The 27,674-nt window shown below is 70.7% G+C and overlaps 4 protein-coding genes and 1 long non-coding RNA gene across 8 annotated transcripts; 2 read left to right on the top strand and 3 right to left on the bottom strand.

Annotated features, from left to right (window-relative positions):
- Positions 1 to 819: 819 nt before the first annotated feature.
- Positions 820 to 3,538, bottom strand: C4H2orf81 (chromosome 4 C2orf81 homolog). 3 transcript variants are annotated; one of them, XM_064419131.1, is made up of 4 exons: positions 3,517 to 3,538; positions 2,379 to 2,600; positions 1,820 to 2,314; positions 820 to 1,706 (listed from the first exon to the last, which is right to left on the bottom strand). In XM_064419131.1, exons 1-4 carry the CDS (start codon positions 3,523 to 3,525, stop codon positions 825 to 827), a joined length of 1,608 nt encoding a protein of 535 aa, XP_064275201.1. In that variant the 5' UTR covers positions 3,526 to 3,538; the 3' UTR covers positions 820 to 824. The 3 variants fall into 3 exon arrangements, with proteins under 3 accessions (XP_064275201.1, XP_064275200.1, XP_064275199.1); XM_064419130.1 differs by lacking the exon at positions 3,517 to 3,538 and having other exon boundaries at positions 1,820 to 2,014; positions 2,084 to 2,314; positions 2,379 to 3,447; XM_064419129.1 differs by lacking the exon at positions 3,517 to 3,538 and having other exon boundaries at positions 2,379 to 3,447.
- Positions 3,503 to 11,542, top strand: WDR54 (WD repeat domain 54). 2 transcript variants are annotated; one of them, XM_064419132.1, is made up of 10 exons: positions 3,503 to 3,636; positions 4,776 to 4,983; positions 6,599 to 6,661; positions 6,737 to 6,803; positions 8,249 to 8,305; positions 8,376 to 8,503; positions 9,242 to 9,342; positions 9,423 to 9,585; positions 10,459 to 10,533; positions 10,633 to 11,511. In XM_064419132.1, exons 1-10 carry the CDS (start codon positions 3,617 to 3,619, stop codon positions 10,762 to 10,764), a joined length of 1,014 nt encoding a protein of 337 aa, XP_064275202.1. In that variant the 5' UTR covers positions 3,503 to 3,616; the 3' UTR covers positions 10,765 to 11,511. The 2 variants fall into 2 exon arrangements, with proteins under 2 accessions (XP_064275202.1, XP_064275203.1); XM_064419133.1 differs by lacking the exon at positions 8,249 to 8,305 and having other exon boundaries at positions 10,633 to 11,542.
- LOC135299747 (uncharacterized) lies at positions 9,592 to 10,220 on the bottom strand. The gene is made up of 3 exons (XR_010361663.1): positions 10,129 to 10,220; positions 9,986 to 10,076; positions 9,592 to 9,933 (listed from the first exon to the last, which is right to left on the bottom strand). It is a non-coding gene; the product is annotated as an uncharacterized LOC135299747 (long non-coding RNA).
- Positions 11,543 to 11,651: 109 nt separating the features above from the next.
- On the bottom strand, positions 11,652 to 18,202 carry LOC135299744 (rho-related BTB domain-containing protein 2-like). The gene is made up of 9 exons (XM_064419128.1): positions 17,945 to 18,202; positions 17,570 to 17,673; positions 16,137 to 16,322; positions 14,937 to 15,742; positions 14,017 to 14,135; positions 13,616 to 13,766; positions 13,328 to 13,416; positions 13,132 to 13,237; positions 11,652 to 13,052 (listed from the first exon to the last, which is right to left on the bottom strand). The coding sequence occupies exons 1-9, from the start codon at positions 18,134 to 18,136 to the stop codon at positions 12,883 to 12,885; spliced, it is 1,923 nt and encodes a 640-aa protein (XP_064275198.1). The 5' UTR covers positions 18,137 to 18,202; the 3' UTR covers positions 11,652 to 12,882.
- A 2,240-nt stretch (positions 18,203 to 20,442) lies between these two features.
- Positions 20,443 to 27,670, top strand: LOC135299743 (drebrin-like). The gene is made up of 13 exons (XM_064419126.1): positions 20,443 to 20,595; positions 21,830 to 21,882; positions 21,967 to 22,079; positions 22,153 to 22,227; positions 22,714 to 22,848; positions 22,962 to 23,039; positions 23,495 to 23,646; positions 24,492 to 24,546; positions 25,564 to 25,638; positions 25,749 to 25,857; positions 25,931 to 26,874; positions 27,234 to 27,279; positions 27,358 to 27,670. Exons 1-13 carry the CDS (start codon positions 20,504 to 20,506, stop codon positions 27,456 to 27,458), a joined length of 2,028 nt encoding a protein of 675 aa, XP_064275196.1. The 5' UTR covers positions 20,443 to 20,503; the 3' UTR covers positions 27,459 to 27,670.
- Positions 27,671 to 27,674: the final 4 nt, after the last annotated feature.

Genomic DNA, 27,674 nt, shown 5'->3' with positions numbered 1-27,674 from the left:
TCCGTGGTGTTGATAACACGGGAGGAATTGCCCCCACACGAAATAAATGGGGTCACAAATGGGGTGATCGGGGCATGTCTCACCTGCTCCGCGGGCAGAGGGACACCCAGGGCGGGCCTGAGTTTGGGGTTTCCCGTTCTGTAGGGCCGCCAGAGCGGACCCTCGAGGAGCGCTGAATTAAGACCCGAGGGGAATTAATTAGGAATGAAAGCCACGCCCACTCCATCATCCTCTGCTAATGAGGGACCGAAATCCCCGCCTGAGGCCTCCCCTGGCGCTGAAAGGATCTGAAAACCACACATGCTAATGAACGAAACCACGCCCACTCATCAGGGCTAATGAGGGTCTCTATAGATGCAGCTCGGGGGACAGGTAAAGCTCCCTGTGTCACACCGCTGTCACCTCAGTGTCGCCGGTGCCACCCCGGGGCTGCTCGCCCGCGCCCCTTCGGGCTCCCTGCAAGCCCGGGGCGGCTGCGGGAGGGGCGATGCCCCCCGAAGTCCCCTTCGGGCAGCGAGGGGACACCGCAGGGCTGGAGCACGTCCCTGTGGGATGGGGACAGTCCCAGCGAGGGACCCCGAGCTGCGCCCGGGAAGGCGGAGGAGGCTCCGGGCAAGCTCGGGGTCCCTCGCTGGGACTGTCCCCGTTGCCCAGGACGGGATCTCCCGGGGCGAGGCCACGCGTGTCACCCCGTCACATCGCCCTTACTCCTCGTTCGGGGACAAAGGGGCAGCGGGGACCAGCCGCGTGCGGCTCCGGGCGCTGGCGGCACCCGGTGCTCCCGGCCCGCCTCCGGTGGCACGGCGCGCTCCGCAAATCTCACTTTAATACTTTTTATTCACTTCTGCTCTTTTCGGCGGCGCTGTCACAGAGCCCCGAGCTCCGGGAGCGTCCCACGGTGCCACGCCCGGTGCCAACCCCGGCACCGGCGAGACCCGGGGCGACGGGAGTCCCTCCGGAGCCGGGCCAGCCCCCGGGAGGAGCAGCCCCGCTCCCAGCAGGTTTTCCAGCTCCTCCTCCTTGTACTCCGAGAGCCGGCACTCCGGGTCGGCCAGGATGGGCTTCAGCTCCTCATCCGCCGTCCCCAGCGCCTCGTCGCCCTGCTCGTCGCCGCCGTGCCCCACCGGGGCCGGCCCGCGGCGCTCGCTGCCGCCCCAGCGCACGGTGACACCGGGGGCCAGGCGGGCCGAGGCCAGCCAGGGGTCGCAGAGCCGCGGCTGGCCCTTGGCGACCCGCCCGGGCCCCGGCAGCACCTGCAGGGACCCCGGCAGCGGCAGGCGGCTCCGCGAGGCTCCCGCCCAGCCCCGCTCGGGCTCGCCGCTCGCGTCCACCACCCTGACCTCGGGCAGCACCCAGCGGGTGGCACCGCGCCGGGCACCGAGCCGGGCCACGCCGGGGCTGCGGGAGAGCCGGCGCGGCTGGACGGACGGCACGCTGGAGCGGGACGACGAGGAGGATGGCGGCGGCGCCTCCTGGTCGCCCTGGCGGGGCTCCTGCGCCGCCGGTGCCGCGGGCTCGGCGGGCGGGGCCGGTGGCGGGGCCGGGGGCCGGGGCGCGGCCGGCGGCGCCGCCCGGGGCCGCGGGGGCCGGGAGGGTCGCGGACCCCTCTCGGGGGCGCGGGAGGGCCGGCGGCCCCTCCTGGGGGGCTGGGGAGCGGTGCTCGGCTCGGGGCGGCGCGGTGCGGGCCCGGCGGCGGCGGCGCGGGGCTGGCGCGGCGGGCGGAGCGGAGCCGGTGTCGGTGCGGGGTCCCCGCGGGGCGACACCGGGCTGGGGCTCAGCCCGAGGGGTCTCGGGGAGGGGCGATCGGGGCGCGGCTCACCTGGCCCGGGGGCACAGCGACACGCAGGGCGGTGTCCTGGCCGAGGGGACCTTCAGCCACGGCTGCCGCGGGGACATCGCCGGGCGGGACCCGCCGGGGGGACACGGCGACATCCCGGGCGGCAGCGGCGCCGGGGACATCGCCGGGACCCACGGGCGGAACTTCGGCTGTGGCGGAGAGCTCCTCGGACAGCTCCTGCCCGGGGACAGAGGGTGGGTGCCACCGCGGGTCCCGCGGGGCTCGGGGGGTCGGGGACCCTCTCACCTCTTCCGAGGGCACAGAGACGACGGCGGCAACGCCCGGTGTGCACGAGTCCCAGAGCTGCGGCGGGGGCTCCTCGTCCTCCTTCCAGACTCCGTCCCGCTCGGGGTCCGTGTCCCCCTCGGGGTCCGTGTCCCGCTCGGGGCGCGGGTCCTCGCTGTCCCTCACCACGAAGCACCACTCCGCCACGAACAGGATGGCATCCCGCGCCCGCGCCACCGCGAAGGGCACGCGCTGCGGGCACGGCGTGAGACCCCGCCCGCAGCCCGGATCCCCCAAACCCGGGCTCGGCTCCCACCTGCCGGGCCACGGCCGCCAGCGCGCTCCGGGTCACGGCGCGCTCCAGGAGCTCGTCCAGGAGGGGCCGCACGTCCAGCGGCTCGCGGGGCTCGGCCGCGGGCTCGGCCCGCCCGGGGCTCTTGGCGGAGCCCTTCTTGGCATGGCGCGGCTCGGCCCGGCCCGGCGTGCGGGGCTTGTCCTGCTTCGGCCTGCCGCCGCCCGAGCCGTGCGGCTTCGCTCTCTGCCGGGACACGGGCAGCCGCGGCGCCGCCCGGTGCGCCCCGGTACGGACCAGTACGGACCAGTATAGCCCAGTACCTCCCAGCTCACCCCAGTGCATCCCAGTACGGACCAGTACGGACCAGTACACTGCCGTGCAGCCCAGCATGGGCCCCCAGCTCATCCCAGTGCGCCCCAGTACGGACCAGTACACTGCCACGTGGCCCAGTGTGGCCCCTCAGCTCATTCCAGTGTAGCCCAGTACCTCCCAGCTCATCCCAGTGCATCCCAGTACGGACCAGTACACTGCCACGCGGCCCAGCATGGGCCCCCAGCTCATCCCAGTGCATCCCAATACGGACCAGTACATCCCAGCGCATCCCAGTATAGCCCAGTACCTCCCAGCCCACCTCAGCATGGCTCCCCAGTATAGCCCAGTACATCCCAGTATAGCCCAGCATGTGCCCCCAGCTCAGCCCAGTGCATCTCAGTACTTCCCAGTATAGCCCAGTACATCCCAGTACACCCCAGTATAGCCCAGCTCACCCCAGTACGGCCCCCTGGTACATCCCAGTATAGCTCAACACCTCCCAGCCCACCTCAGCATGGCCCCCCAGCTCATCCCAGTACATCCCAGTATGGTCCAGCACGGCCCCCCAGCTCATCCCAGTATAGTCTGGTACATCCCAGTATGGCTCCCCAGTACAGCCCAGTACATCCCAGCATAGCCCAGTGCCTCCCAGGCCACCTCAGCACGGTCCCCCACCTCATCCCAGTGTAGACCAGTACATCCCAGTACACCCCAGTACATCCCAGTACACCCCATTATACCCCAGCACACCCCAGCTCCCCACACCCCGCAGCTCCCCCCAGCCAACCCCCGCCCCCTCTGCCCCGTTTCACCGCCTCCCGGTCCCTCCCAGTTCTCCCAGTCCCACCTCGGCCATCCCGCCCCCTCGGCGTCCCGGCCTCCACGGCAACGTGACGTCATCACCGGGCGCCGCCCGCCTTTGCGTCATCACGCCGCGACGCGTCTCCATGGCGGCGGCGAGCACCGGGTGAGCGGGACGGGGAAAAACCGGGGGGAACTGAGGGGAAACCGGGGGAACTGAGGGGGATTGAGGGGGAAGGGGCCTCGGGGAGGGCGGGAGTTCCTGAGGAGGGGCTGGGCTGGGGGCCCTGGCAGCGGAGCTTGGGCCGGGGGTTGTGAGGGGGGCGCTGGGAGGGGAGGGGGGTGGATCTGCCCCCGGGCCCTGGGGCTCTCGGGACCCCCCTGGACCTACCCCCAGCCCCCTGGAGCCCTCGGGACCCGCCTGGATCTGCCCCTCACTCCCCCCTGGATCTGCCCCCACCCCTCTGGAGCTCTCGGGACCCCTCTGGATCTGCCCCGAGCCCCCTGAATCTGCCCCCCGCTTCCCCGGATCTGCCCGCAGCCCCCCTGGATTTGCCCCCAGGCCCCTGGATCTGCCCCCCGCTCCCCTGGGTCTGCCCACAGCTCCCTGGATCCGCCCCTCGCTCCCCCCTGGACCTACCCCCACCCCTCTGGATCTCTCTGAACCTCCCTGGATCTGCCCCCAGCCCCCCTGGATTTGCCCCCCGCTCCCGCGGATCTGCCCCCAGCCCCCCTGGATTTGCCCCTGACTCCCCTGGATCTGCCCCTCGCTCCCCCCTGGAGCTCTCAGGACCCCCCTAGATCTGCCCCCCGCTCCCCTGGATTTGCCCCTGACTCCCCTGGATCTGCCCCTCGCGCCCCCCTGGACCTTCCCCCAGCCTCCTGGAGCTCTCAGGACCCCTCTGGATCTGCCCCTCGCTCCCCTGGATCTGCCCCCAGCCCCCTGGATCTGCCCCTGACTCCCCTGGATCTGCCCCTCGCTCCCCCCTGGACCTTCCCACAGCCCCCTGGAGCTCTCAGGACCCCCCTAGATCTGCCCCGAGCCCCCTGGATCTGCCCCTGACTCCCCTGGATCTGCCCCTCGCTCCCCCCTGGACCTTCCCACAGCCCCCTGGAGCTCTCAGGACCCCCCTAGATCTGCCCCCAGCCCCCTGAATCTGCCCCCCGCTCCCCTGAATCTGCCCCCCGCTGCCCCGGCTCTGCCCCCAGCCCCCCCAGCCCCTGCCGCACCCCCCGGCCGTGCCCCCCGGTGCCCCCCGGTGTCCCGGTGCCCCGGTGCCCCGGCAGCCCCGGCCGTGCCCGCAGGCCGTACCGGCGGGAGCGCAGCCTGGCGCTGCGGGGCAGCAGCTCGGCGCTCTACAACAACCTGGCGGTGCTGCGCGGCCCCGGGCGCGGCCCGGCCCTCGGAGCCGTGCACGGCAGCAGCCTCAGCCTGCTGGCCGGCGAGGGGCCCGCCCGGCAGCTGCAGGCCCGGGGAGGGGGCTCTGCCCTCAGCACGCCCCTGCTGACCCAGGTGAGGCGGGCACAGCCCGGGCTGGCGGCGGGCGGGCGGCGGGACGCGGCCCTGGCACCGCCCTGGCACCGGGAATGGGGCGGGGGTTCAGGATCCTGCGGGGCCCGGGGCGTGGGGAGGGCAAGGGAGCCCCCCGAGGGGTCTGGGGGAAGCTGGGGGGTCCTTGAGGCTGGCGGGGACTGATCTGGGGGGACATCAAACACACCTGAGGGAGGGGCTGGGGGCTCCAGGAGGGGTTTGGGGCCTCCAGGAGGACATTGGGGGGCTCCAGGAGGGGTTTGGGGGCTCCAGGAGGGGATTGGGGGGCTCCAGGAGGGGTTTGGGGGCTCCAGGAGGGGATTGGGGGGCTCCAGGATGGGTTTGGGGGGCTCCAGGAGGGGTTTGGGGGGCTCCAGGAGGAGACTGGGGGGCTCCAGGAGGGGATTAGGGGCTCCAGGAGGGGTTTGGGGGCTCCAGGAGGGGTTTGGGGGCTCCAGGAGGGGATTGGGGGCTCCAGGAGGGGTTTGGGGGCTCCGGGAGGGAATTTGGGGGCTCCAGGAGGAGACTGGGGGCTCCAGGAGGGGTTTGGGGGCTCCAGGAGGGGTTTGGGGGCTCCAGGAGGGGATTGGGGGGCTCCAGGAGGGTTTGGGGGCTCCAGGAGGAGACTGGGGGCTCCAGGAGGGGTTTGGGGGCTTCCAGGAGGGGTTTGGGGGGCTCCAGGAGGGGTTTGGGGGCTCCAGGAGGAGATTGGGGGGCTCCAGGAGGGGATTGGGGGCTCCAGGAGGGTTTGGGGGGCTCCAGGAGGGGATTGGGGGGCTCCAGGAGGGGATTGGGGGCTCCAGGAGGGTTTGGGGGGCTCCAGGAGGGGTTTGGGGGCTCCAGGAGGGGTTTGAGGGCTCCGGGAGGGAATTTGGGGGCTCCAGGAAGGGACTGGGGGCTCCAGGAGGGGATTGGGGGCTCCGGGAGGGATTGGGGGGCTCCGGGAGGGGTCTGGGGGGCTGCAGGAGGGGATTGGGGGCTCCAGAAAGAGATTGGGGGGCTCCAGGAGGGGTCTGGGGGCTCCAGGAGGGGATTGGGGGCTCCAGGAGGGGTCTGGGGGCTCCAGGAGGGGTTTGGGGGCTCCAGGAGGGGTTTGGGGGCTCCAGGAGGGGTTTTGGGGGCTCCAGGAGGGGATTGGGGGGCTCCAGGAGGGGATTGGGGGCTCCAGGAGGGGTCTGGGGGCTCCAGGAGGGGTTTGGGGGCTCCAGGAGGGGTTTGGGGGCTCCAGGAGGGGTTTTGGGGGCTCCAGGAGGGAATTGGGGGCTCCAGGAGGGAATTTGGGGGCTCCAGGAGGGAATTTGGGGGCTCCAGGAGGGGTTTTGGGGGCTCCAGGAGGGGATTGGGGGCTCCAGGAGGGGATTGGGGGCTCCAGGAGGAGATTGGGGGCTCCAGGAGGGAATTTGGGGGCTCCAGGAGGGGATTGGGGGCTCCAGGAGGAGATTGGGGGCTCCAGGAGGGAATTTGGGGGCTCCTGTTCCAGCAGAAGTTGGGGCTTCTCCTAGAGGAGGGTTTGAGACCCTTCAGGAGGGGTTTGGGGCTCCCCAGGGCAGGACCCCCCGAGGTGTGGGGGTCCCTCAGTGTCCCCGTGTCCCCGCAGGCCGCGTGGTGCCAGCTGCCAGCCCGGGTGCTGCTGGTGCTCACGTCCCAGCGCGGGGTGCAGGTGAGGCCGGGGGGCTCTGGGGGGCTCTGGGGGTCCCCTGTCCCCCCCAGGGTCCCAGCCTGTCCCTGGTGGCAGATGCACGAGGCTGATGGCTCCACCATGGTGTTCTGGCACGCCCTGGACGTCCCGGAGCTGCCTCCAGGTGAGGCCCTGAGAGCCCTGCCAGGCCACCCTGGCACTGTCCCCAAGTGCCACAAGCGCAGGGCTGGGGGCTCCACCCTGCCAGGGGGGGAATTCCAGCCCTTCCCAGGATGGAATTTTGTTAATATCCAAGCTGAACCTCTCCTGGCACAGCCTGGGGCTGTCCCTGTCACCCTGTCCCTGTTCCCTGGCTGTCCCCTCCTGTCAGGACCACAAGGTCCCCATTTGTCCAGCCCTTGTGTCAAACTTTAAAACTTTTCTACAAATCCATTTCCCAGACCCCCTGACCCCCTTTTCTGCAGGCTGAGCCCCTTCCCCTGCACAGCAGCACCCCAGTGTCTGCTTGTGACAGGCCAGACCTGGCCAGGCCTGGGCTGTGACCCCAGTTCCCGTCCCAGGTGACACAGACCTGTCCCCAATTCCTGTCCCACAGTGACACAAACCTGTCCCCTTCTCCAATTCCTGTCCCAGGGTGACACAAACCTGTCCCATGGTGACACAGACCTGTCCCCAATTCCTGTCCCACAGTGACACAAACCTGTCCCCAGTTCCCATCCCAGGGTGACACAAACCTGTCCCCAGTTCCCATCCCAGGTGACACAGACCTGTTCCCATCCCCAGTTCCCATCCCAGGTGACACAGACCTGTTCCCATCCCCAGTTCCCATCCCAGGTGACACAAGCCTGTCCCCAGTTCCCGTCCCAGGTGACACAAACCTGTCCCCAGTTCCCATCCCAGGTGACACAAACCTCTCCCCAGTTCCTGTCCCAGGGTGACACAGACCTGTTCCCATCCCCAGTTCCCATCCCAGGTGACACAGACCTGTTCCCATCCCCAGTTCCCATCCCAGGTGACACAGACCTGTTCCCAGTTCCCATCCCAGGTGACACAGACCCATCCCCAGTTCCTGTCCCAGGTGACACAGACCTGTTCCCATCCCCAGTTCCCATCCCAGGTGACACAGACCTGTTCCCATCCCCAGTTCCCATCCCAGGTGACACAGACCTGTTCCCATCCCCAGTTCCCATCCCAGGTGACACAGACCTGTTCCCATCCCCAGTTCCCATCCCAGGTGACACAGACCTGTTCCCATCCCCAGTTCCCATCCCAGGTGACACAGACCTGTCCCCAGTTCCCATCCCAGGTGACACAGACCTGTTCCCATCCCCAGTTCCCATCCCAGGTGACACAGACCTGTTCCCATCCCCAGTTCCCATCCCAGGTGACACAGACCTGTCCCCAGTTCCCATCCCAGGTGACACAGACCTGTCCCCAGTTCCCATCCCAGGGTGACACAGACCTGTCCCCAGTTCCCATCCCAGGTGACACAGACCTGTCCCCAGTTCCTGTCCCAGGTGACACAGACCTGTCCCCAGTTCCCATCCCAGGTGACACAGACCTGTCCCCAGTTCCCATCCCAGGTGACACAGACCTGTTCCCTTCCAGCCCATTCCGTGTTCGCCCGAGGCATCGCCGCGGCCGGCGGCCGCTTCATCTGCGTGGGTGAGCCCGGGCCGTGGGCAGGGGGTGGCCCCGGGCTGGCCCGGCCCTGCTGACCCCCCTGACCCCGCAGGGACGTCCTTTGGGGCCGTGCTGGTGTTTGACATCCCCCCAAAAGGCACCAACGTGACGCTGAGCGAGGTCCTGGAGCAGCACCGGGATCCCGTCACCGACATCGCGGCCGAGCAGGGCCAGGCCCCGGTACGGGGGACAGGGGACCCCACATCTCATCAGAGCCACCCCCTGCCATGGCAGGGACACTGTCCCAGGTGGCTCCAGCCTGGCCTTGGACGCTTCCAGGGATCCAGGGGCAGCCACAGCTGCTCTGGGCCTCCCCACCCTCACAGGGAAGGATTCCTTCCCAAAATCCCACCCAAATCTCCCCTTCTCTGGTGGGAAGCCATTCCCTGTGTCCTGTCACGCCATCCTTTGTGCCACATTCCTCCCGTCTCTCCTGGAACCTCCTCAGGCGCGGGAAGCTCACAGGGCAGGTCCCTGCAGACTCACCAGCCGCTTTCCTCCCACTCAGCACTTTCCCTGCTGAGTCACTGAGCTCTCCTCGCTCTGGCATCCCCAAGGAATTCATCCCCCAGACGCCATTCCCGAGCTGCCGTGTCACCGTGTCACCCTGGGGACACGGGGCACTTGTGTCACCTCCCACTCACACAGCCCCCTGGGCTTTGCTCCCCGGGCTGCACTGGGGCCTTCCCAGGGCCGGGAGGAGCCGGGAATCCTCAGGGAGGGAGGGAGGGAGGGAGGGGTGCCCTGATCCTTCCTCGAAATCCAGCCTGGCGTGGCAGCGTGGGCAGGGACGGACGAGTTCCAACGGGACCCGTCAGCGCTTCAGGAGCTGTTCCAGCCTGTCCTGGTGCCCGTGGGGCAGTGCCACCGCAGAGCTGGGGACGCTGCCCGCTGTCCCTGAGCCCTCCCTCCCCACAGGACGGGGCTGGCGACCTGGTGACAGCCGATGACTCCGGGACGCTGTGCCTCTGGAGCAGCGGGGAGGAGTTCACCCTGCTGGGGAAGATCCCGGGATCTGGGTGAGCCCCGGGCATCCCGCAGGGTGTGGGGCACGCGGGGGGGACAGCCCCGCGGGGGTGACACGTGTCCCCGCGCCCAGCTGCTCCTGCTCCTCGGTGGCGCTGTGGAACGGGACGGTGGCGGCGGGCTATGGGAACGGGCAGATCCGCCTGTGGGAGGCGGGGTCGGGCCGGATCCGCGCCCAGGTCAGCGCCCACGCCCGCTGGATCTACGCGCTGGACCTGGCCCCGCTCAGCGGCAAGGTGCGCAGGGGACGGGGGCACAGCTCGGGTCACAGCTGGAGTCACTCCTGGAGTCACTCCTGGAGTCACACTCAGCATCCCACGCTGGCATCTTGACCAATGTCCCAACCTGCATCCCACCCCAACATCCACCTGGCCTTCCAACCTGACATCCCAACCTGGAATCACACCCTGACATCCCAACCTGGCATTCCATCCAGAAATCCCAACCTGAAATCCCAGCCTAGCATTCCAACTTGACATCCCACCTGGCATTCCAACCTGCATCACACCCCGACATCCACCTGACCTTCCAACCAGAAATCCCAACATGAAATTCGACCTGGCCTTCCAACCAGAAATCCCAGCCTGGCATCACACCCTGACATCCCAACCTGGCATTCCATCCAGAAGTCCCAACCTGGCATTCCAACCTGAAATCCCAGCCTGGCATCACACCCTGACATCCCAACCTGGCATTCCATCCAGAAATCCCAACCTGGCATTCCAACCTGAAATCCCAGCCTGGCATTCCAATCTGAAATCCCAACCTGGCATTCCAACCTGAAATTGCACCCCACATCCCATCTGCATTCCAACCTGGCATCCTACCCCAACATTCCACCTGGCCTTCCAACCAGAAATCCCAACATGAAATTTGACCTAGCATTCCATCCAGAAATCCCATCCTGAAATCCCAGCCTGGCCTTCCAACCTGAAATCCCAATCTGAAATCCCAAACTGGCATTCCATCCAGAAATCCCACCCTGAAATCCCAGCCTGGCATCCCGCTTGGCATTCCTCCCTGGCATCCCACCCCCATCCCCCGGTGTCCCCCCTGCCGGTGGCACTGCCAGCTCCGCGGTGTCCCCACGCTCCCTGCTCCCCTGGCAGCTGCTCTCGGGTGCCGAGGATTCCTTTGTGCACGTCTGGAAGCTCAGCAGGAACCCGGACACCGATGACATCGAGGTCAGTCTGGGCTTGGCACGTGGAGCCACGGGGACAGGGGACAGGGATGTGGCCCCTGGAGCTGTGAATTCCTGGAATTCCGTCTGGATCGCCCCGCAGGTGCAGCACTGCCACGCCGAGTGTGTGACGGACACTCAGGTGTGCGGCGCCCGCTTCTGCGACCCCGCCGGGGACACCTTCGCTGTCACCGGCTACGACCTGAGCGAGATCCTGTGCTACGGCCCCGCCTGAGCCGGGACTGCGGCAAGAACGGGAGTGCCGGGACCCCCGGGGCACGGGGGTGAGCACAGCCCCCCCGGCAGCTCCGGCCGGGATCCCCCCTGCGCCGAGCCCTCCCGAGGGCCGGGAGCTGCTCCGGCTGCGGCAGCCCCGCGGGGATGCTCCCGTGGCTCCCGCCGGCTCCGGGCTCCTCCCGTGGCTCCCGCCCTTCCCGGAGGGTGGCGTGGCTGGGAGCGGAGCCGGCTCAGACGGGAGGATCCCGGGGAACCTGTGCTACCGGCCCGGAGAGCCCAGCCCAGCGTCCCAGCGAGCAGCATCTGCCAGCCACGGCTGCTGGGGAGGGAAGGAGGCCAGGGGCACCTGGGGGATCCTGCATCCCGACCCCCCGGGATCCCAAACCCCCACGGGATGCTGCAGTCCCATGGCCACTGGCCAGATGTTCGAGGCCCCAGCTGTGCCCCGGGGCTGGAAACAGCAGCAGCAGCTGCAGTGACACCCCAGGGACGTCCCCAGGTCCCCTGCAGCCGCCCTGCCTGTCCCTGACCCCCCCCCGGGAGCTGAGGTGACCCCAGGCTCTGCTCCCAGGGCCCTGCGAGGCCGGGGGGGGGGAATGGGGGGCCCAGCCCTGGAGCTGGGGGGGCTCAGCCGGGGACAGGCCCTAGGAACCCCCCCCCACCCCTCGGGAGACCTCCCCCACCCATAAACGACCCCCCCACCCTGTATGTCCCCCCCAGTGCGTGGGTCAGGTCCCCCCAGTTCTGCTCCCACCCCCACGTGCTCTGAACCCCCCCACCCCAATAAATACACCCCAGGGAAGCCCCCCCGTGTCACTCCTTCCTGGGGAGGGGGCTGGGGTGTTGGGGGGCCCAGCAGGGTCCGGCTCAGTTACAAAAAGCTTTATTAAAGGTTAAAACAGCCGCTGCTGAGGTGGGGGGGAGCCCCGCTCCGGGCCGGGGGGGGCCCCGAGGCCGGGGAGGGGGCCGCTGTGCTCCTGGGGTAAAAAAGTGTAAAAACGGTTGTGCAGTTCAGCCCGGGGGCGGGGACGGTGCTCCCCCCCCTCACCCCGGGGAGGGGACACATCCCGGGGACAGCGACAATGCCACACCCCCGGACGGGGACAATGATCCCCCCCCGGGGACAGCGACACTGCCACGGCTCCGGGACGGGGACAATGATCCCCCCGGACACAGCCGGGGCCGGGGGCCCCTCCAAGGCACAGAGATGAGCCGGGGGCTCTGGCAGCCACACAAGCACCCGGGGACCCCTCCCCGCGCCCACCCCCCCCGCCCTGCTCACAGCTTGGCCCCCCCCGCCCCACGGGGGGGGAGAAAATACAGCACCAGAGAGAGCCCTACGGGGGTGGGGACCCCCCAGAAGAGACAGGGGGAGCGGCAGAGCCCCCGCTCGCCCCCAGCCCCAAATACTGCTCGGTCAGAGGTAGCACCAGCGCTGGCCGGGGCGGGGGGCCCTGCCGGGGGAGGGGGCTCAGCACGGCCCCCCCACCCGGGAAAGGCACGGTGGGAGCGGGGGCTGCCACCCGGCAGAGCCTGTAAACAGCCGGGGGAGGGGGGTAAACAAGCCCTTGGGAGACCCCCGCCCCGGCCAAGCCCCTGGCTCAGTGGTGTGGGGGGGGTCCCAGGGCTGAGAGCCACAGCCCAGGGTGGGGGTCCTGGGGCCAAGCCCTCTGTTCAGTGTGGGATCTCTGGAGCCGAGGGTGGGGGTCCTGAGCCCCTCAGCCCACCACAGCGACCCCCAGCCCTGCATGGGAGCCCTGGGCCCAAGCTCCCACCCAACACGGGGACCCCCAGCCCAGCTGAGCCCCCCAGCCCTTTATAAAAGCCCCAGGCTCAAGCCCTTCACTCCACACAGGGACCCCCAGCCCAGCTGAGCTCCCCAAGTCAGGTGTGAGGGTCCCGGGACCTGAGCCCCCAACCCAACACAGGGACCCCCAGCCCAACAAAGCCCCCCCAGCCCCGAGCCCCCCACTCACCACAGGGACCCCCAGCCCAGCTGAGCCCCCTCACCCTCCAGGGGGACCCCGGGGCCGAACCCCCTTACTCAGCGCAGGGGCTCCCAGCCCTCCCTAGCCCCCAGCCCCACTCGGGGGTCCCCTCCCCTCGCCCCCCGCGCTCAGGACACGGGGGGTGAGGGTCTCCAGAAGCACCACTTGCTGCGGGGGTGCTGCTTGCGCTGCAGCTGCTCCTCGCGCTCCCGCTCCTTCTTGGAGCGCAGGTACAGATCCTCCTCCTTCAGGTACCACACCGGCGGCCAGCGGTGCCGCTCGAAGTGCGCCTGGTTCTCTGCGGGGACACCCCGGGGCTCAGGGCACGGCGGGGGATCCCCTCCCCTCGCCGTGCCCCCCGCCCAGCCCGTCCGTACCTGCGGACATGAATTTCATCTCGCGGGGGAAGCGGCGGCACACGCGGTTGTAGTTGGTGCAGATGTAGTGCAGGCACCAGGCCGCCAGCTGCCGGGCGTTGTGGAACTGCAGAGGGATTTGGGGGGGTCACGCCATCACCTGGGAGTCCCTGTGCCCCGCCCCCGGGGGTCGCAGCGCCCCCCAGCCCCCCCGTACCTGCGTCATCTCCAGGTAGATGATGACCTGCTCGTCGATCTCCACGCGCTGCATGAAGGCTCGGAGCAGCTCGTCCACGGCGTATTGCTCTGGGGGAGGGGGCAGCGGGGGTTCGGGGGGGGTCACGCAGCGGGGACGCGCCCCCCGGGCCCCCCCCCGCGCTCACACAAGGACAGCGAATGACACACGGGGACGATCGATCCGTCCCCGCGGCGCCAGCGGGGTATTGGCAGGTGACGTCAGGGGCCGGGGGGACACCGGGGGGGCGCGGGGAGCGGGGGGGCTCACCCGTGAGCGCCTGCAGCCGCGGCAGGCACAGCCGGTCCGTGAGGATCAGCAGCTCCATGGCGTCCAGGTCGGGCGTGGGGGTGAAGACCCCCGTGTAGAGGAAGTCGAGGACGGCGCGGAGGCAGGCACAGTTGGTGCCGGGCAGGGACACCTGTGGGATCGGGGGGTTTCGGGGAGATCAGAGCCACCCCCAAAGGGGCTTGGGGGAAAGGGGGACCCTCCTGGCAGCTGGCACAGCACCCCCAGCTCTGGAATAGCCCCCACAAGCCAGCACAGCTCCCTCTGCAAGAGGTTGGTAGGACACACGTGTCCTGGGCCAGGGGGTCTGAGCAGCGCCCTGACCCCAAGCAAAGGTGCCCACGCTGCCCCCCAGGTGCCCCCAGGTGCCCCCAGGTGCCCACCTCGCCGGCGTAGCTCTCGCGGAAGCCCCCCCGGAACATGGCCCTCATCCAGTCGCAGCCGGCGATGAGCAGCGGCTTGTGCGCCGGCACCGCGCCGTCATCCACGCGGAACACCACGTCTGGGGACAGGGGACAGCTCAGCGGGACGGCCACCCTCAGTGCCCCACCCCTCAGCCCAGGGACAGCCACCCCGGACACTGCAGAGCAGGGACAGCCACTCGCTGACCGCCGCTGTCAAGGGGACAAGAGTCCCTTGGACACCCCTTCCATGGGGACACCACTGCCTTGGGGACAACCACCCCTTGGACACCCCTTCCATGGGGACACTACTGCTTTGGGGATAAGAATCCCTTGGACACCCCTTCCATGGGGACACCACTGCTTTGGGGACAGCCACCCCTTGGACACCCCTTCCATGGGGACACCGCTGCTTTGGGGACAAGAATCCCTTGGACATCCCTTCCATGGGGACACCGCTGCTTTGGGGACAAGAATCCCTTGGACATCCCTTCCATGGGGACACCGCTGCTTTGGGGACAGCCATCCCTTGGACATCCCTTCCATGGGGACACTACTGCCTTGGGGACAAGAATCCCTTGGACATCCCTTCCATGGGGACAGCCACCCCTCCGACACCACTGCCTTGGGTAGAACGACCCCATGGACATCCCTTCCATGGGGACACCACTGCCTTGGGGACACCACCCCTTGGCCACCACAGCCCAGAGCTGCCACTCCACCCCAGCAGCACCCCCATGACTGACTGGGGCAGGACCCCAGACTCCAAAGACCTCCATGGTGGGAGGGGCTCAGTTTGGCCACAGCCCTGTGACCACACCGGCACCACGAGAAGGGAACACCACCCGGAGGTGACAGCGGTGACCCTCCTGTCCCCACAGCCCCCACCCCGCCGCCCATACCTGCGAAGACGCCCTTGGCCAGGCACTCCTTGACGCGGTTGGCGCGGCGCACGTGGAAGGCCTTGGTGATCTCCTGGTTCATGAAGCTCTCCTGGTTGAGCTCGTTGGCCACCATCATGCGCAGGTCGAACACCTCCAGCAGCTCGGCCACGGCGCCCACCTGCCGCAGGTCGCCGTGGGGCCGCTCCAGCCTCCCGGTGTACAAATACTCCAGCACGGCGCGCAGCGGCTCCGGCCGCACGCCCCGGTCCATGGCCACCACCGCCATGCGCCGCTCCCGCCCCGCCACCGGGTCGGCCACAGGCTCCCAGCGCAGGCTCAGGAAGCCGCGGCCCCACGACGACAGGTCACGGGTCCCCAAGTCCCCCTCGCCGGGGGTCTCGGGCGGCGCCTCCAGCGTGAAGAGGTCGTAGAAGCGCGAGCAGGCGGTGGCCAGGAAGACGCGGTGGGCGAAGACGCGGTGGCCGCCCTGCAGCTGGAAGACGACGTCGGCGCAGAGCGGGGCCTGGAACAGCGCGGCCGGGCCGCCCCCCAGGCCGGGGGGGGCTTCGGGCACCTGGATGAGGGGCGGGGGGGGCTTGGGGGGCAGGAAGGGCGCCTGCAGCAGCGGGCGCTGCATCTTGCGCAGGTGGGACTTCCAGAACTGCAGGTGGCGGCGGGACACGAGCGCGGCGCGGATGGCGTTGTCAAACACGTCCTTGACCCCGAACTGGGCCACCACGCTGGTCTCGTAGTAGGGCACCCCCAGCTCCTGGGCCACCTCGTGGCCCCGCTCCGGCGGCAGGATGTCCGAGGGCTTGATGGGCCTGGGGGGGCACGGACAGGGTGGGGGCTGAGGAGGGTGGCCGGGGGGTCCCTCCTCGTTCCAGGATTCTGGGAGGTCTCACTGCCATGCCAGGGGGTGCTGGGAGGGTGGCCCCTCATTGAGGGGGTGCCAGGGGGAGCAGCAGGGGAGGCCCCAAGGCAGGAGCGCCCAGCAGGGCAGAGGTTCCACCCCACAAGCGCTGTCAGGAGACCCTGACCCACAGCGGGACCCCGTCCTGCCGGGAGATGACACACCCAACCTCACACGCTGCTGGCAAAACTGGGGGTCCCCAGAGCGGCTCAGGGAGGGCTCCCCGTTTTAACGGGACCGGGCTGATGCTGCTGACGCCACACCGGGGTGTCCCTGTCCCCTGGGGGGTGACCCTGGGGGCTCACTTGGCCAGCGGGCGCCGCGCGCGGTTGACGGCGTCCAGGTCGGCGTAGCGCAGGTCCAGCTGGCAGCCCACCAGCACGATGGGCGTGCGCGGGCAGAAGTGCTTGATCTCGGGGTACCACATGGTCTTCACGTGCCGCAGCGAGTTGGGGTTCGCCAGCGAGAAGCAGAGCACCACCACGTCCGACCTGCGGGGAGCAGCAGCGGCGGCAGGGCAGCGCGGCCCCGCTGCCACCCGCTGTCCCCAAACCCCGCCCCAGGTCACTGGCCCCAGCCTGGGACCCCCCAGGAGCCTCAGGAGCCCCTGAGAGCCCCACAGCCATGGGAATCCCACAGATCCTCTGGAAACTCCGCGGCCCCTGGGAGCCCCATGACAGCGGCAGCGACAGGAGGGACCCGGCGGGACCTGGCTCCGGGCCACCTCCGCCGGCCACGCCACCGGCTGGCCCTGCCCGTGGCGGTCCCAGCCCCCGAGCACCCGGGGGGGGCCCCACGGGGGGTGCTCGGGTGGGTGCCAGCCCCCAGCACCAGCGACATTCCCTGTTTGCTGTCCCCAATTCCGCCCCCGCGCCCACCGTGGGGCGGCCACTGCCACCCCGGGGGCATAAGGCGCCAAGGGACATGGGGGGTGTGTGCCAGGGGACACGGGGGCTGTGCCAGGGGACCTGGGGGCTGTGCCAGGGGACCTGGGGGCTGTGCCAGCACCCCCGAGTCCCCGCAGCAGCCGCGTGGCCCCGGGCCCGGGTTGTTTTTAGTCCGTGCCGGGACGGGACGTGACCGGGAGGCGCCGCTGGAGCCGGGCCCGTGTCCCAGACCAAGATAGCCGCCACCGGCCCCCGCGGGGGGCCCCGGGGCCACCGCGAGCCGGGGGGACACGGCCCCCCCAGCCCCCCCCAGCCCCCCCCAGCCCCGGGGGCTCCCCACCGCGGCCCCGCCGTGCCGCGGGGAGATTAGCGGAGCGCCGGGGCTGCCGCGGGGCGGCGGCGATAAGAGCCCGGACGTGCCAGCGGCCACGGGCACCGGCTGTTTACAACCGGGGGGCCACCGGAGCTCGGGGGGGGCCCTCCTGCGGCCAGCCCAGCGCCCCCCGCAAGGATTCCCGCCCCCCCCCCCCCGGAGCCGCCCCCCACCCACAGCTCCGGGGGGCCGCGAGCAGCCGGGTCCCTGCTCGGGGGGCAGTGCCGGGGTCACGGTGCCCCGGAGATGGCCCCGGAGGGCGATCGGGGCAGTCCGGCCCCCCCTCCGAGGGTTGGGGTGCCAGAGCGGCTCCCCGGGCGCTGGCGGGAGCCCAAGGGGCTCCTTTGGCTCCGGGCATCCCGGGAGGGGTAGGGCTTGAGCTGGGGGTGGGGGCTGGGCTGCCCGCGGGGGTCTCGGGGGTGCCCGAGGTGCTTTGGGGGGGGTGGGGTGGGGTTCCGGTGGCGGGTCGCGGTCCCACCTGCCGTAGGCGAAGCGCCGGTCTTTATGGTGGTCCCCAAAGGTGTCCCAGAGGCGCAGGGAGACGCTGACCTCGTCCACCACATCCCGGGAGCGCTCCAGCACCTGTCGGCACCGGGAACGGCACCGGGAACGGCACCGGGAACGGCACCATCACCGACCGCCCTGCCCGGAACCACCGGCACCACCCCGCTGTGCCCCCGCTACCCGCTCCCGCTCCCTCCCTCGCTGTCCCGCGCGGTACCGGCCGCTCCCGGGCGCTCGGTACGCCCCGGTCCGCCCCGGTGCCCCTCGGTGCCCGGCCATGCCCGGTGCCCCCGGTAACGCCCCTCCCGCCGCTCGCCGCGCGGTGCCCGGCGGTGCCCGCGGCCCTCACCTCCTGGCACACGCGGTACTGGTCGATGGCCCACACGGTGGGCACGTGTGTGGCCAGCAGCCGGTACTGGCTCAGCGTGGCGTTGCAGGCGCGGGCGCAGATCAGCCGCGTCTTGCCCACGGCGTTGTCGCCCACCACCACGCACTTGATGGTCTCGACGTTGGGGCGCTCGTAGTCCACGTCGGGGTCCATGGGGGCGCGGGGGCCGCGGGCAGCGGAGCGGCCCCGCTCAGCGCCCCCCGCCCGGCCCCGGCCCGTTACCGACCCCCGCCCCGCCCCGCCCCGCCCCGCGGCCAATCAGCGCGCGCCGCCGCGGCACGCCCCGCCCCGCCCCGCCCCGCCCCGCCAATCCCGCGCGGCGCCGCCCGGACCCGGCCACGCCCCCCCCCGCCCCGGCGCCCCGCCCCGCGCGCGGACAAAGGAGCACCGCCAGGGGGCGCCGCGCCGCCACGTGACGGCCACGCCCCCTCGGGGCCACGCCCACGCCCGAGGGTGAGACCACGCCCGGTGGGCGGGGATACGGGGCACGCCCTGTGGGAGGCCACGCCCACGTTGGGCGGGGCGGGGAAGTCGCGACAGCAGTGACAGCTGTGACAGCAGTGACAGCTGCGACAGCAGTGACAGCAGCGACAGCAGCGACAGCAATGACAGCAGTGACAGCAGTGACAGCAGCGACAGCAGCGACAGCAGTGACAGCAATGACAGCAGTGACAGCTGTGACAGCAGCGACTGCACTGGCATCAGTGACAGCAGCCACAGCAGTGACAGCAGCGACACACATCAGTGAAACCGGTGACAGCTGTAACACCAGTGACACCAGTTAAACCAGTGACACCAGTAAAACCAGCACTACCGGTTACGCCATCAAAGCAGTGACGTCACTGACAGCAGTGACAGCAGTGACAGCAGTGACAGCAGTGGTACCAGCAAAACCAGCAAAACCAGTAAAACCAGTAAGGGTGACATCAGTAAAAAGTAACACCGGTGGCACCAGCAACACCAGTGACACCAGTAATGCCAGTGACAGCAGTGACAGCAGTGGCCCTGGGCCAGGGGTGACAGGGGTGACAGGCACGCAGGGCTGGCCGTGCCCCTGGGCCCCAGTTCCCATTTTCCAGCATTTTTCTCCTCCCCGGGGATTCGGGATTTTCCAGCGGCGGTGCCCAAATAAGGGAAGGATGGGAGAGGCTTTGGGACCGGGGCCGTGTGGGGCCGGCCGGGCCAGACACTGGGCTGGGAATGTCCCCAAGACCCCCCGGCATGCTCCAGGGGGACCCGGTGACTCCCCCAGATCCCCAAATCCCATTTCCCGATGTAAAAAGGGAATGGGGGTGAGGCCCCAGGGATGGGGGACGGTCTGGGGACCCTCCTGCCGGGGTGGGACCTGGCACCGCAGCCACATTCCAGTGCTGAGCCGGGCACACGGCCCAGCCCGGGCCTTGGGGACCTGCCCCACGTCCTGCTGTGACATCCGTGTCCTGCTGAGGCATCCCGGGACCCCCGCTGGCATTCCGGAGTGGGGTCCTGGAACCTGCACCCATGGCCTGAAATGGGAATCTGGCACAGCGCCCTCGTCCCACTGTGGGACCCCCATCCCAGTGTGGGACCCCCATCCCAGTGTGGGACCCCCATCCCAGTACAGGACCCTCATCCCACTGTGGGACCCCCATCCCAGTGTGGGACCCCCATCCCAGTACAGGACCCCCATCCCAGTGTGGGACCCTCGTCCCAGTATGGGATCCCCAATCCCAGTATGGGATCCTCGTCCCATTATGGGACCCTCATCCTGGTACAAGGACCCTCATCCCAGTATCGGATCCCCAATCCCAGTATGGGACCCTCATCCGGGTACAGGGACACTCATCCCAGTATGGGACTCCCATTCCAGTATGGGACCCTTTTCCCAGTGTGGGACCCCATCCCAGTATGGGATCCTCATCCTGGTACAGGGACCCCCATACAGGGACCTCCATCCCAGTACAGGACCCTCATCCCCGTATGGCACCCTCATACAGGGACCCTCACCCCAGTATGGGACCTTCACCCCAGTACATGACCCTCAGCCCAGTACGGGACCCTCATCTGGGTATGGGACCCTAATCCTGGTGCGGGACCCTCATACAGGGACCCTCATCCCAGTACAGGACCCTCTACCCCAGTACAGGGACCCTCATCCCAGTATGGGACCCTCATCCCAGTACGGGACCCTCATCCCAGGATGGGATCCCTCATCCCAGTATGGGATCCCTCATCCCAGTATGGGACCATCATCTGGGTACAGGACCCTCATCCCAGTACAGGGACCCCCATCCCGGTCCAGGACCCTGATCCCGGTACCGGCCCCGTCCCGGTACCGGCCCCAGCCCGCTCCCCGCGTCCCCGCGCCGCCCGTGCCGCGCCGGTGCCTCCCGGGCGCTGCCGCCCCGCCCCGCCCGGTGCCGCCCGTGGGCGGCGGAAAGCGCCGGGGGGGTGGCGGGGGAGGGAGGGGCGGGCGCAGGGCGGCGGCGGCGGCCCGGGATCGGGATCGGGATCGGCCCCGGGATCGGGATCGGCCCCGGGATGGCGATGGCGGGGCCGGGGCTGGAGCGGTACCGGCTGGCGCTGCTGGCGGCGCGGGAGGACGTGGGGAACCCCCGGGCTGGGACCGACTGGTGAGAGTGGGAGCGGGGGGACACCGGGAGAGGGACGGGAGCCGGGAATGGAGACCGGGAACGGGGACGGAAGGGAGGACCGGGAACAGGGCACCGGGAATGAGGAGCCGGCACGGGGAACCGGGAACGGAGACGGGAACGGAAGAGGGGACCGAGACGGGGAACGGGCACTGGGACAGGCACCGGACACAGGACCGGGAACGGGAGCAGGAACGGGCACCGGCACGGGCCAGGGCGTCGGGGGCGGGCCGAGAGGCGCCGTTACCGGCACCGGGAAGGGGGTTCTGGGGCGCACCGGGGTCTCGGCCGGTCCGCGGGGGGGGTCCCAGGACGGAGCCGCCGCGCTGGGAACCGGGAGTCCCAGCCGGTCTCGCCCCGTCCCGCCCGGTCCCTCCCGGTGCCGCCGGGCTGGGAGCGGCGCCGCCGCCCGGGGCTGGGGCAGGACGGGCCCGGGGGGGCTGCGGGAGCGGGGAGCGCCCCGGGGTGCGGAAAGGGGGGGTCTGCCGCTTGCACCGGGGGTCCCGGGTTGGGGGTCCCGCGCTGGCCCCAGTTCGGTGCCGGCGCCGCGGGGCCGCAGCCGGTGTCCCCCAAAACCTCGATCCCGGGCTGGGGGGCAGCGGCACCGGGGCTGCTCGGGCTCGCAGGCCCCCGGCGGCACCGGACCGCCCGTCCCCGCGGCCCCCCGGCCGGGCGGGCATTGCCCTCTGCCCCCGCGGCGCGGCTGGAGCGCCTCCAGCGCCGGCTCCTCCCGGGCGCCGGGCCGGCCGCGTGCCGCGCTCCGTGCCGCCATGCGGCGCCGCAGCCTGTCGCGACATGCCGCGACACGCGGGACGGGCCCGGCCCGCCGCGCCCCGCGCGTGCCGCCGCAGCCGTGCCCGGCCCCGTCCCGCGTGCGCCCCGCGCCGGAGCCGCAAAGCGGGAACAAAGAGCGGCCGGGAATGCCGGGGGGGTCCCGCCGGGATGGGGCCCCCCGAGCCCTCCCAGGGCCCGGCCGGGGGTCCCGGCCCCGCCGCACCGGGGGGTCGCCGGGGGGGCCGTGCCGCTCCGGCGCTTCCCACATTCCCATTGTCCCGGGGGCGGATGCTGCCGGCGGCACTTCCATGAATTCATCCCGAGCTGGTGGCACGGGGGAGCGCGGGGGGTGCCCGAGCCTGGCAGGTCCCCCCACCTGAAGTGACACCCGCTGTGACCCCCGCACCCTGACCCCCACCCTGACCCCCCTTCCCCCCCCCAGGGCCGTCTTCGGCTATGAGAAGCACCACGACCTCAAGCTGCTGGATTCCGGAGGTACCGGGAGCGACGCTGCCGGGGAGCATTTGGGGGGGGTCCCCCGAGTTTCCCCGTAGCCCCTCTGACGCCCCCTCCTTGCAGCCGGGGGGCCGGATGAGCTCGCTGGAAAGTTCTCTGCGGGCAGCGTCATGTACGGGCTGTGCCGGGTCCGCGATCCCGGCTCGGGCAGCCCCAGGATCGTCCTGATCAGCTGGGTGAGTGCGGGGGGGCAGCTCGGGGGGACCCCCGGGCCGGACCCCCCGGGCTGAGCAAAGGCTGCGGTGCCAGGTGGGGGAAAAGGTGCCGGAACCGCAGCGGGCGGCGTGTGCCGGGCACCTGCCGGCCATCCGGAGCTTCTTCAGGGTGAGTGGGGGGCACGGAGCCCTCGGGGGGGTGCTGGGGGGGGTGGATCGGGGTCCTCGCCCCCCCACATTCCCCATTCCTGCCCCCCCCATGCCGCCTCCCCGACCTTTGCCTGTGCCCGGGCGCATTCCTGGCGCTGCTGACTCAGCCGCCGCTTTCCCAGTGCTCCCAGTCTTGGCCGCCGTGCCGGAGCTGTGGTTGGGATCCCTGCCCCCCCCCGATCCCGTCCTGACGGGGGGGGTCCTGCCCTCCCCATCCCCCGGAACAGCTTCCGCTGATCCGTCTGGGCTCGGGATCTGGAGCCGGCCCCACATCTGGAGCCCGCCCCACATCTGGAGCCCGCCCCACATCTGGATCCAGTCCCACATCTGACGCGTCCGTGGGAATTGTGCCGAGATTCCCGGGGGAGTGCGGATCCGTGCGGGGGGGGGGGGGGGGGCCGTGGGAGGGGTGGCACTGTCCCATGGTGTCCCGTGCCGGTGGCAGGAGGCCACGGCCGTGATCAGCGCCCGCCGCGCCGAGGAGGTGACGCTGGAGGGGCTGCGCCGGGTGCTGGCCCAGCTGCAGCCCCCCGCCCCGCGCCCCCCCAGGAGGACCCCCCAGGACACCCCCGAGCTGGTGGTGAGTGGGGGGCGATGCCCTGCGGGAGCGGGGAGGGCACCTGGGGGCGGTGGGTGCTCAGGGGGTGTTGGGGGGTCCTGGGGGTCCCGCCCTGACCCCCCTGCGCTCCCCAGGGAACCAACTACCGCAAAACCAACCCGGCGCTGGAGCTGCAGCGCACCCAGCGCGATTCCTTCTGGGAGCAGGCTGAGGTGAGGGGCCGGGGGGCTGGGGGAAGGCTGGGGGGTCCCCCGGTGTCCCGGGGATGGGGTCACGGCTGCTGCCTCGGGGCAGAGCCCGGGGGTCGCAGTGCGGAGCTTGGTGGGGGTCCCGGTCCCGGTGTGGGGTGCAGGGGGGTCCTGGTCCCAGCGGTCTGTGGGGGTCCTGGTGCTGACCCTGCACCGGGAGAGGGTCTCAGTCCCAGTGCCGAGCCCCGGGGGTTGGTGCTGCTGTCGGTGGGGTCCCGGTGCCGGTGCCAAGGCTGGGACAGCCCCAGTATGGAATGTGGCGGGTCCCAGTCCCAGTCCCGGTGCCGGTTCCCGGTGCCGGTGCCAAAGGCAGCGGGATCCTCGCGCCGCTCCTGCTGCGGGGGCGGGTGAGTTCCCGGTGCAGCGGCCGGTGCCGCTTCCCGGCGCCGATCCCGGCGCTGATCCCGGTGCGTGCGCAGCGCGAGGAGCAGCAGCGGAAGGAGCAGGAGCGGCAGCGGGAGCGGGAGCAGCGGCGGCGCTGGGAGCGGGAGCGCATGGAGGAGGAGCGGCTGCAGGCGGCGGAGCGGGAGCGGCGGCTGCAGGAGCGGGAGCGGCTCATCGAGGAGCGGCGGTGAGGGGCAAGGCTGGTCCCCATCCCTCTCCCAGCCCCGTGTCCCCATCTTTGTCCCAGCCTCGTGTCCCCATCTTTGTCCCAGCCTCGTGTCCCTGTCCCTGTCCCAGCCCCGTGTCCCAGTCCTCATACCCCGCTGGTGTTTCCCATCCTGTCCCATGTCCCATCCCCATGTCCCCGTCCCCATATCCCGCTGGTGCTCTCCATCTGTGTCCCTTCCTGTCCCATGTCCCATTCCTGTGTTCCAGTCCCCATATCCCGCTGGTGTTTCCCGTCTGTGTCCCATGTCCCAAGCCCGTGTCCCCAGCCCCATGTCCCTGTCCCAGCCCCATGTCCCCATCCCTGTTCGATCCCTATGTCCCCATTCCCATATCCTGCTGGTGTTTCCCATCTGTGTCCCATCCTGTCCCATGTCCCACCCCTGTGTCCCCATCCCCATATCCCGCTGGTGCTCTCCATCTGCGTCCCTTCCTGTCCCATGTCCCATTCCCACATTCCACTGGTGTTTCCCGTCTGTGTCCCATCCTGTCCCATGTCCCATTCCCGTGTCCCGGGCCCCGTATCCCGCTGGTGTTTCCCATCTGTGTCCCATGTCCCAGCCCCGTGTCCCCAGCCCTGTGTCTCCATCCCTGTCCCAGCCTCGTGTCCCTGCCCTTGTCTGAGCCCCGTGTCCCCATCCCCATATCCCGCTGGTGCTTCCCATCTGTGTCCCATCCTGTCCCATGTCCCAGCCCCGTGTCCCCATCCCTGTTCCACCCCCGTGTCCCCATTCCTATATCCCACTGGTGTTTCCCACCCCGTGTCCCCCCCGTGTCCCCTCCCTGAGGCCCCCCTGCCGTCCCCAGGCAGGAGCAGGCGCGGCTGGACGCGGAGGAGCGCAGGAAGGAGCAGGAGCGATGGGTGAGCGGGAAGGGGGCTGGAATTGGGGGGGGTCCCAGGGGGATCGGGGGGTCTGTCCTGGGAAACACGGGGGCTCCGTCCCAGCGGGATCCCGGGCGTTCATCCCGGGCGGTCTGGGGCTCATCCCAGGGGGTTTCAGGGGGTCCATCCCGGGGGTCAGTCCCAGGGGGTTCAGGGAGTTCGGGGTGTCCGTCCTGGGGGATTCGGGGTGTCTGTCTGGGGAATCTCAAGGGGCTCATTCCGGGGGATCCTTCCTGGCGGATTTGAAGGGGTCCATCCCCGGGGATCCAGGGAGTCCATCCCGGGGGATCCGGGGTGTCTGTCCTGGGGGATCCGAGGGTCTATCCCGGGGGATCCGGGGGTCCATCCTAGGGGATCTGAAGAGGTTCGTCCCGGGAGATCCAGGGGTCCATCCTTCGGGATCGAGCAGGATCCCATCACAAGGCACACAGGAGATCTGTGGCGGGGGGATGCGGGGTGGGGTCTGACCTGGGGAGGTGTGAGGGCTCCATCCCGAGGGATCCGGGCTCCATCCCGGGGCACCCAGGGCTCCATCCCGAGGAGTCCGGGCTCCATCCCGGGGGATCCAGGCTCCATCCCGGGGGATCCGGGCTCCATCCCGAGAGATCCGGGCTCCATCCCGGGGGATCCGGGCTCCATCCCGGGGCACCCAGGGCTCCATCCCGAGGGATCCGGGCTCCATCCCGAGGGGTCCGGGCTCCATCCCGAGGGGTCCGGGCTCCATCCCGAGGGATCCGGGCTCCATCCTGGGGCACCCAGGGCTCCATCCCGAGAGATCCGGGCTCCATCCCGAGGGATCCGGGCTCCATCCCGAGGGATCCAGGCTCCATCCCGGGGGGTCCGGGCTCCATCCCGGGGGATCCGGGCTCCATCCCGGGGCACCCAGGGCTCCATCCCGCGGGATCCGGGCTCCATCCCGGGGGATCCGGGCTCCATCCCGGGGCACCCAGGGCTCCATCCCGAGGATCCGTTTCCCACGGCCGCCGTGTCCCGCAGGAGCAGCAGCAGCGGGAGCAGGAGGCGGCCGAGCGGGAGCGCGGGGCTCGCACCGGGCTCAGCGGGACGGCGGCCGTGAGTGCCGGGACCGTGTCCCTCCGCGTCCCCGCGGGTCACAGGGGCACTGGCCCTGCCGTGGTGCCCCACGGTGCCCCGTGCCACCCCCCTGACCCCCGCTCCCGCAGGAAGCCGCCATCCTGGTCTCCCAGCGCGCCCAGAACCCCCGGGAATTCTTCCGGCAGCGGGAGCGCTCGGGCTCCACGTCCGCGTCCCCCGTGCCCGGCGGCGCCCCCGGTAGGTGCCCGGGCAGCCTTGGGGGGCACTCTGGGGGGCTCTGGGGTTCCCGCTGACCGCTCGCCCCCGCCAGGTGCCCGCCGGCCCTTCCTGCGGTACCAGCGCAGCCTGACGGAGTCCGCCTTCATCTTCCGCCGGCCGGAGCCGCTCCAGAGCCCCCCGCCCGGCGCCCCCAGGGGGGCACCGCCCCCCAGCCCCCGCCGGCCGCCGCCGCCGCTGCCCCCCGGCCCCGCGGGGACAGCGACCCCCCGGAGTGCCACCAGCGGGACCCCCGCCAGCCCCACGGGGAGGGACACCCCTCCCTCTGCCTCGCTGGGGACGCCCCCCAGCCCAGCCCGAGCGGGGTCCCCCCATGCCACCAGCCGTGCGGAGACAGGGACATCCCAGAGTGCCACCAGCGGCACCCCCGTCAGCCCTGCGGGGACAGGGACCCCAGAATGTGGCACCCTGGGGACCCCCCCCAGCCCAGCCCGAGCGGGGTCCCCCCTTGCCACCGGCCCTGCGGGGACAGGGACCCCCCAAAGTGCCACCCCCGGGACTCTCCACACCCCCCTGGGGACAGGGACCCCTCCCTCTGCCCCCCCCGGGAGCCCCCCCAGCCCCGTGGTGACGGCCACCCCCCAAAGTGCCACCACTGCCGCCCCCTCCGGCCCCACGGGAACGGGGTCCCCTCCCTCCGCCACCCTGGGGACCCCCAGTTTTGCCACCACCAGCTCAGGGTCCCCCCCTGCCATGTCTGGGCCCCCTGGCAGCCCCCCCCGCGATGGGGGGGGTCCCCGCCCGGACTCCCCCCCCTTCCCCAGCCCCCCAGCCTGGGAATCTCTGGGGCCGCTGCTCCAGGATGTCCCCAGCCCGCGGGGGGGGTCCCCAACACCCCCGGCCGGGCCCCCCCTGCACAGCCCCGGCCCCCCCCGCCCGGAGCGGGACCCCCAGGATTTGGGGCGCAATGGAATCGGGGGGCACGAGTGGGGAGGGGGCTGGGAGACCCCCTGGGAGCCGGGACCCCCCTCGGGACAGGTACGGGGGGCGATGGGGGGGCTGAGAGGGGTCTGGGGGCGATGGGGGGGCTGAGAGGGGTCTGGGGGTGATGGGAGGACGGGGGTTTGGGGTTCTGTGGGTCTGGGGGCGATGGGGGGCTGGGGAAATGTGGGGGGCTGGGGAAATGTGGGGGGCTGGGGAAATGTGGGGGGCCGAGACGGGGTTTTGGGGTTCTGTGGGGCTGGGGGCGATGGGGGGCGCGGGGGCTGCAGGTTTTGGGGTTGGGGGGCTCTCCTGGGGGGATTTTGGGGTTTGGAGAGGGAATGGGGTGGGGGGCAGGGCTGGGGGTCCTCAGCTGGGGGTGCAGAGACCCCTCAGGTCCCCCCCACTTTCCGCAGGGGGAGGAGCCCAGCGAGAGCCTCGTCCTGCACAAAGCCACGCCAGGTACCCCAAAACCCCCCCGGAACCCCCCCAAATTTACCCAAACCCCCCCCCCCAATCTCACCCCCACTCTCCCCCCAGGCTTCGCGCTGCTGCTGGCCCGGGACGCCCCCCACCCACCGCTTTTGGGGGGCCCCAGCCCCCCCACCGAGGACGAGGACCTCTCCCCCCACGCTGTGTAGAGGGGGGGGGCCCAGCACCTCCTTTTTGGGGGGAGGGTCCCCCCTATGGCACCACAGCACCTCCCCCTCACCCCCCAGCACAGCCTCGGCACCCCAAAAGAGCAGCTTGGGGAGGGGGCAGCGCCCCAAGACCCCCCCCCCGCTGGTGGCAGCACAGGGAGGGCACGGACCCCCCCCCCCACTCGGGCACAGGGACCCCCCCACCCCCCCAAAATC

This window comes from Passer domesticus, chromosome 4 (genome assembly GCF_036417665.1).
Source record: "Passer domesticus isolate bPasDom1 chromosome 4, bPasDom1.hap1, whole genome shotgun sequence".
Taxonomy (NCBI): Eukaryota; Metazoa; Chordata; class Aves; order Passeriformes; family Passeridae; genus Passer; species Passer domesticus.
The sequence above is the reverse complement of the archived record's forward strand: the minus strand, read 5'-3'. Positions and strand labels throughout refer to the sequence as shown.

Excerpts from the sequence above, each read along its gene's own strand:
- C4H2orf81 (XM_064419129.1), bottom strand. The coding sequence starts at position 2,762 with ATGAGCTGGGGGCCCATGCTGGGCTGCACGGCAGTGTACTGGTCCGTA. Across the intron at positions 2,315-2,378 it reads TGGCGGCCGTGGCCCGGCAG|CGCGTGCCCTTCGCGGTGGC; the intron begins GTGGGAGCCGAG and ends CCGTGCCCGCAG. Across the intron at positions 1,707-1,819 it reads TCGCTGTGCCCCCGGGCCAG|CCCCGCGCCGCCGCCGCCGG; the intron begins GTGAGCCGCGCC and ends CCGCCGCGCCAG.
- WDR54 (XM_064419132.1), top strand. The coding sequence starts at position 3,617 with ATGGCGGCGGCGAGCACCGG. Across the intron at positions 3,637-4,775 it reads ATGGCGGCGGCGAGCACCGG|GCCGTACCGGCGGGAGCGCA; the intron begins GTGAGCGGGACG and ends CCGTGCCCGCAG. Across the intron at positions 4,984-6,598 it reads GCACGCCCCTGCTGACCCAG|GCCGCGTGGTGCCAGCTGCC; the intron begins GTGAGGCGGGCA and ends GTGTCCCCGCAG.
- LOC135299744 (XM_064419128.1), bottom strand. The coding sequence starts at position 18,136 with ATGGACCCCGACGTGGACTACGAGCGCCCCAACGTCGAGACCATCAAG. Across the intron at positions 16,323-17,569 it reads CGGCGCTTCGCCTACGGCAG|GTCGGACGTGGTGGTGCTCT; the intron begins GTGGGACCGCGA and ends TGCTCCCCGCAG. Across the intron at positions 15,743-16,136 it reads GCGCGGCGCCCGCTGGCCAA|GCCCATCAAGCCCTCGGACA; the intron begins GTGAGCCCCCAG and ends GTGCCCCCCCAG.
- LOC135299743 (XM_064419126.1), top strand. The coding sequence starts at position 20,504 with ATGGCGATGGCGGGGCCGGGGCTGGAGCGGTACCGGCTGGCGCTGCTG. Across the intron at positions 22,228-22,713 it reads CCATCCGGAGCTTCTTCAGG|GAGGCCACGGCCGTGATCAG; the intron begins GTGAGTGGGGGG and ends TGCCGGTGGCAG. Across the intron at positions 22,849-22,961 it reads AGGACACCCCCGAGCTGGTG|GGAACCAACTACCGCAAAAC; the intron begins GTGAGTGGGGGG and ends TGCGCTCCCCAG.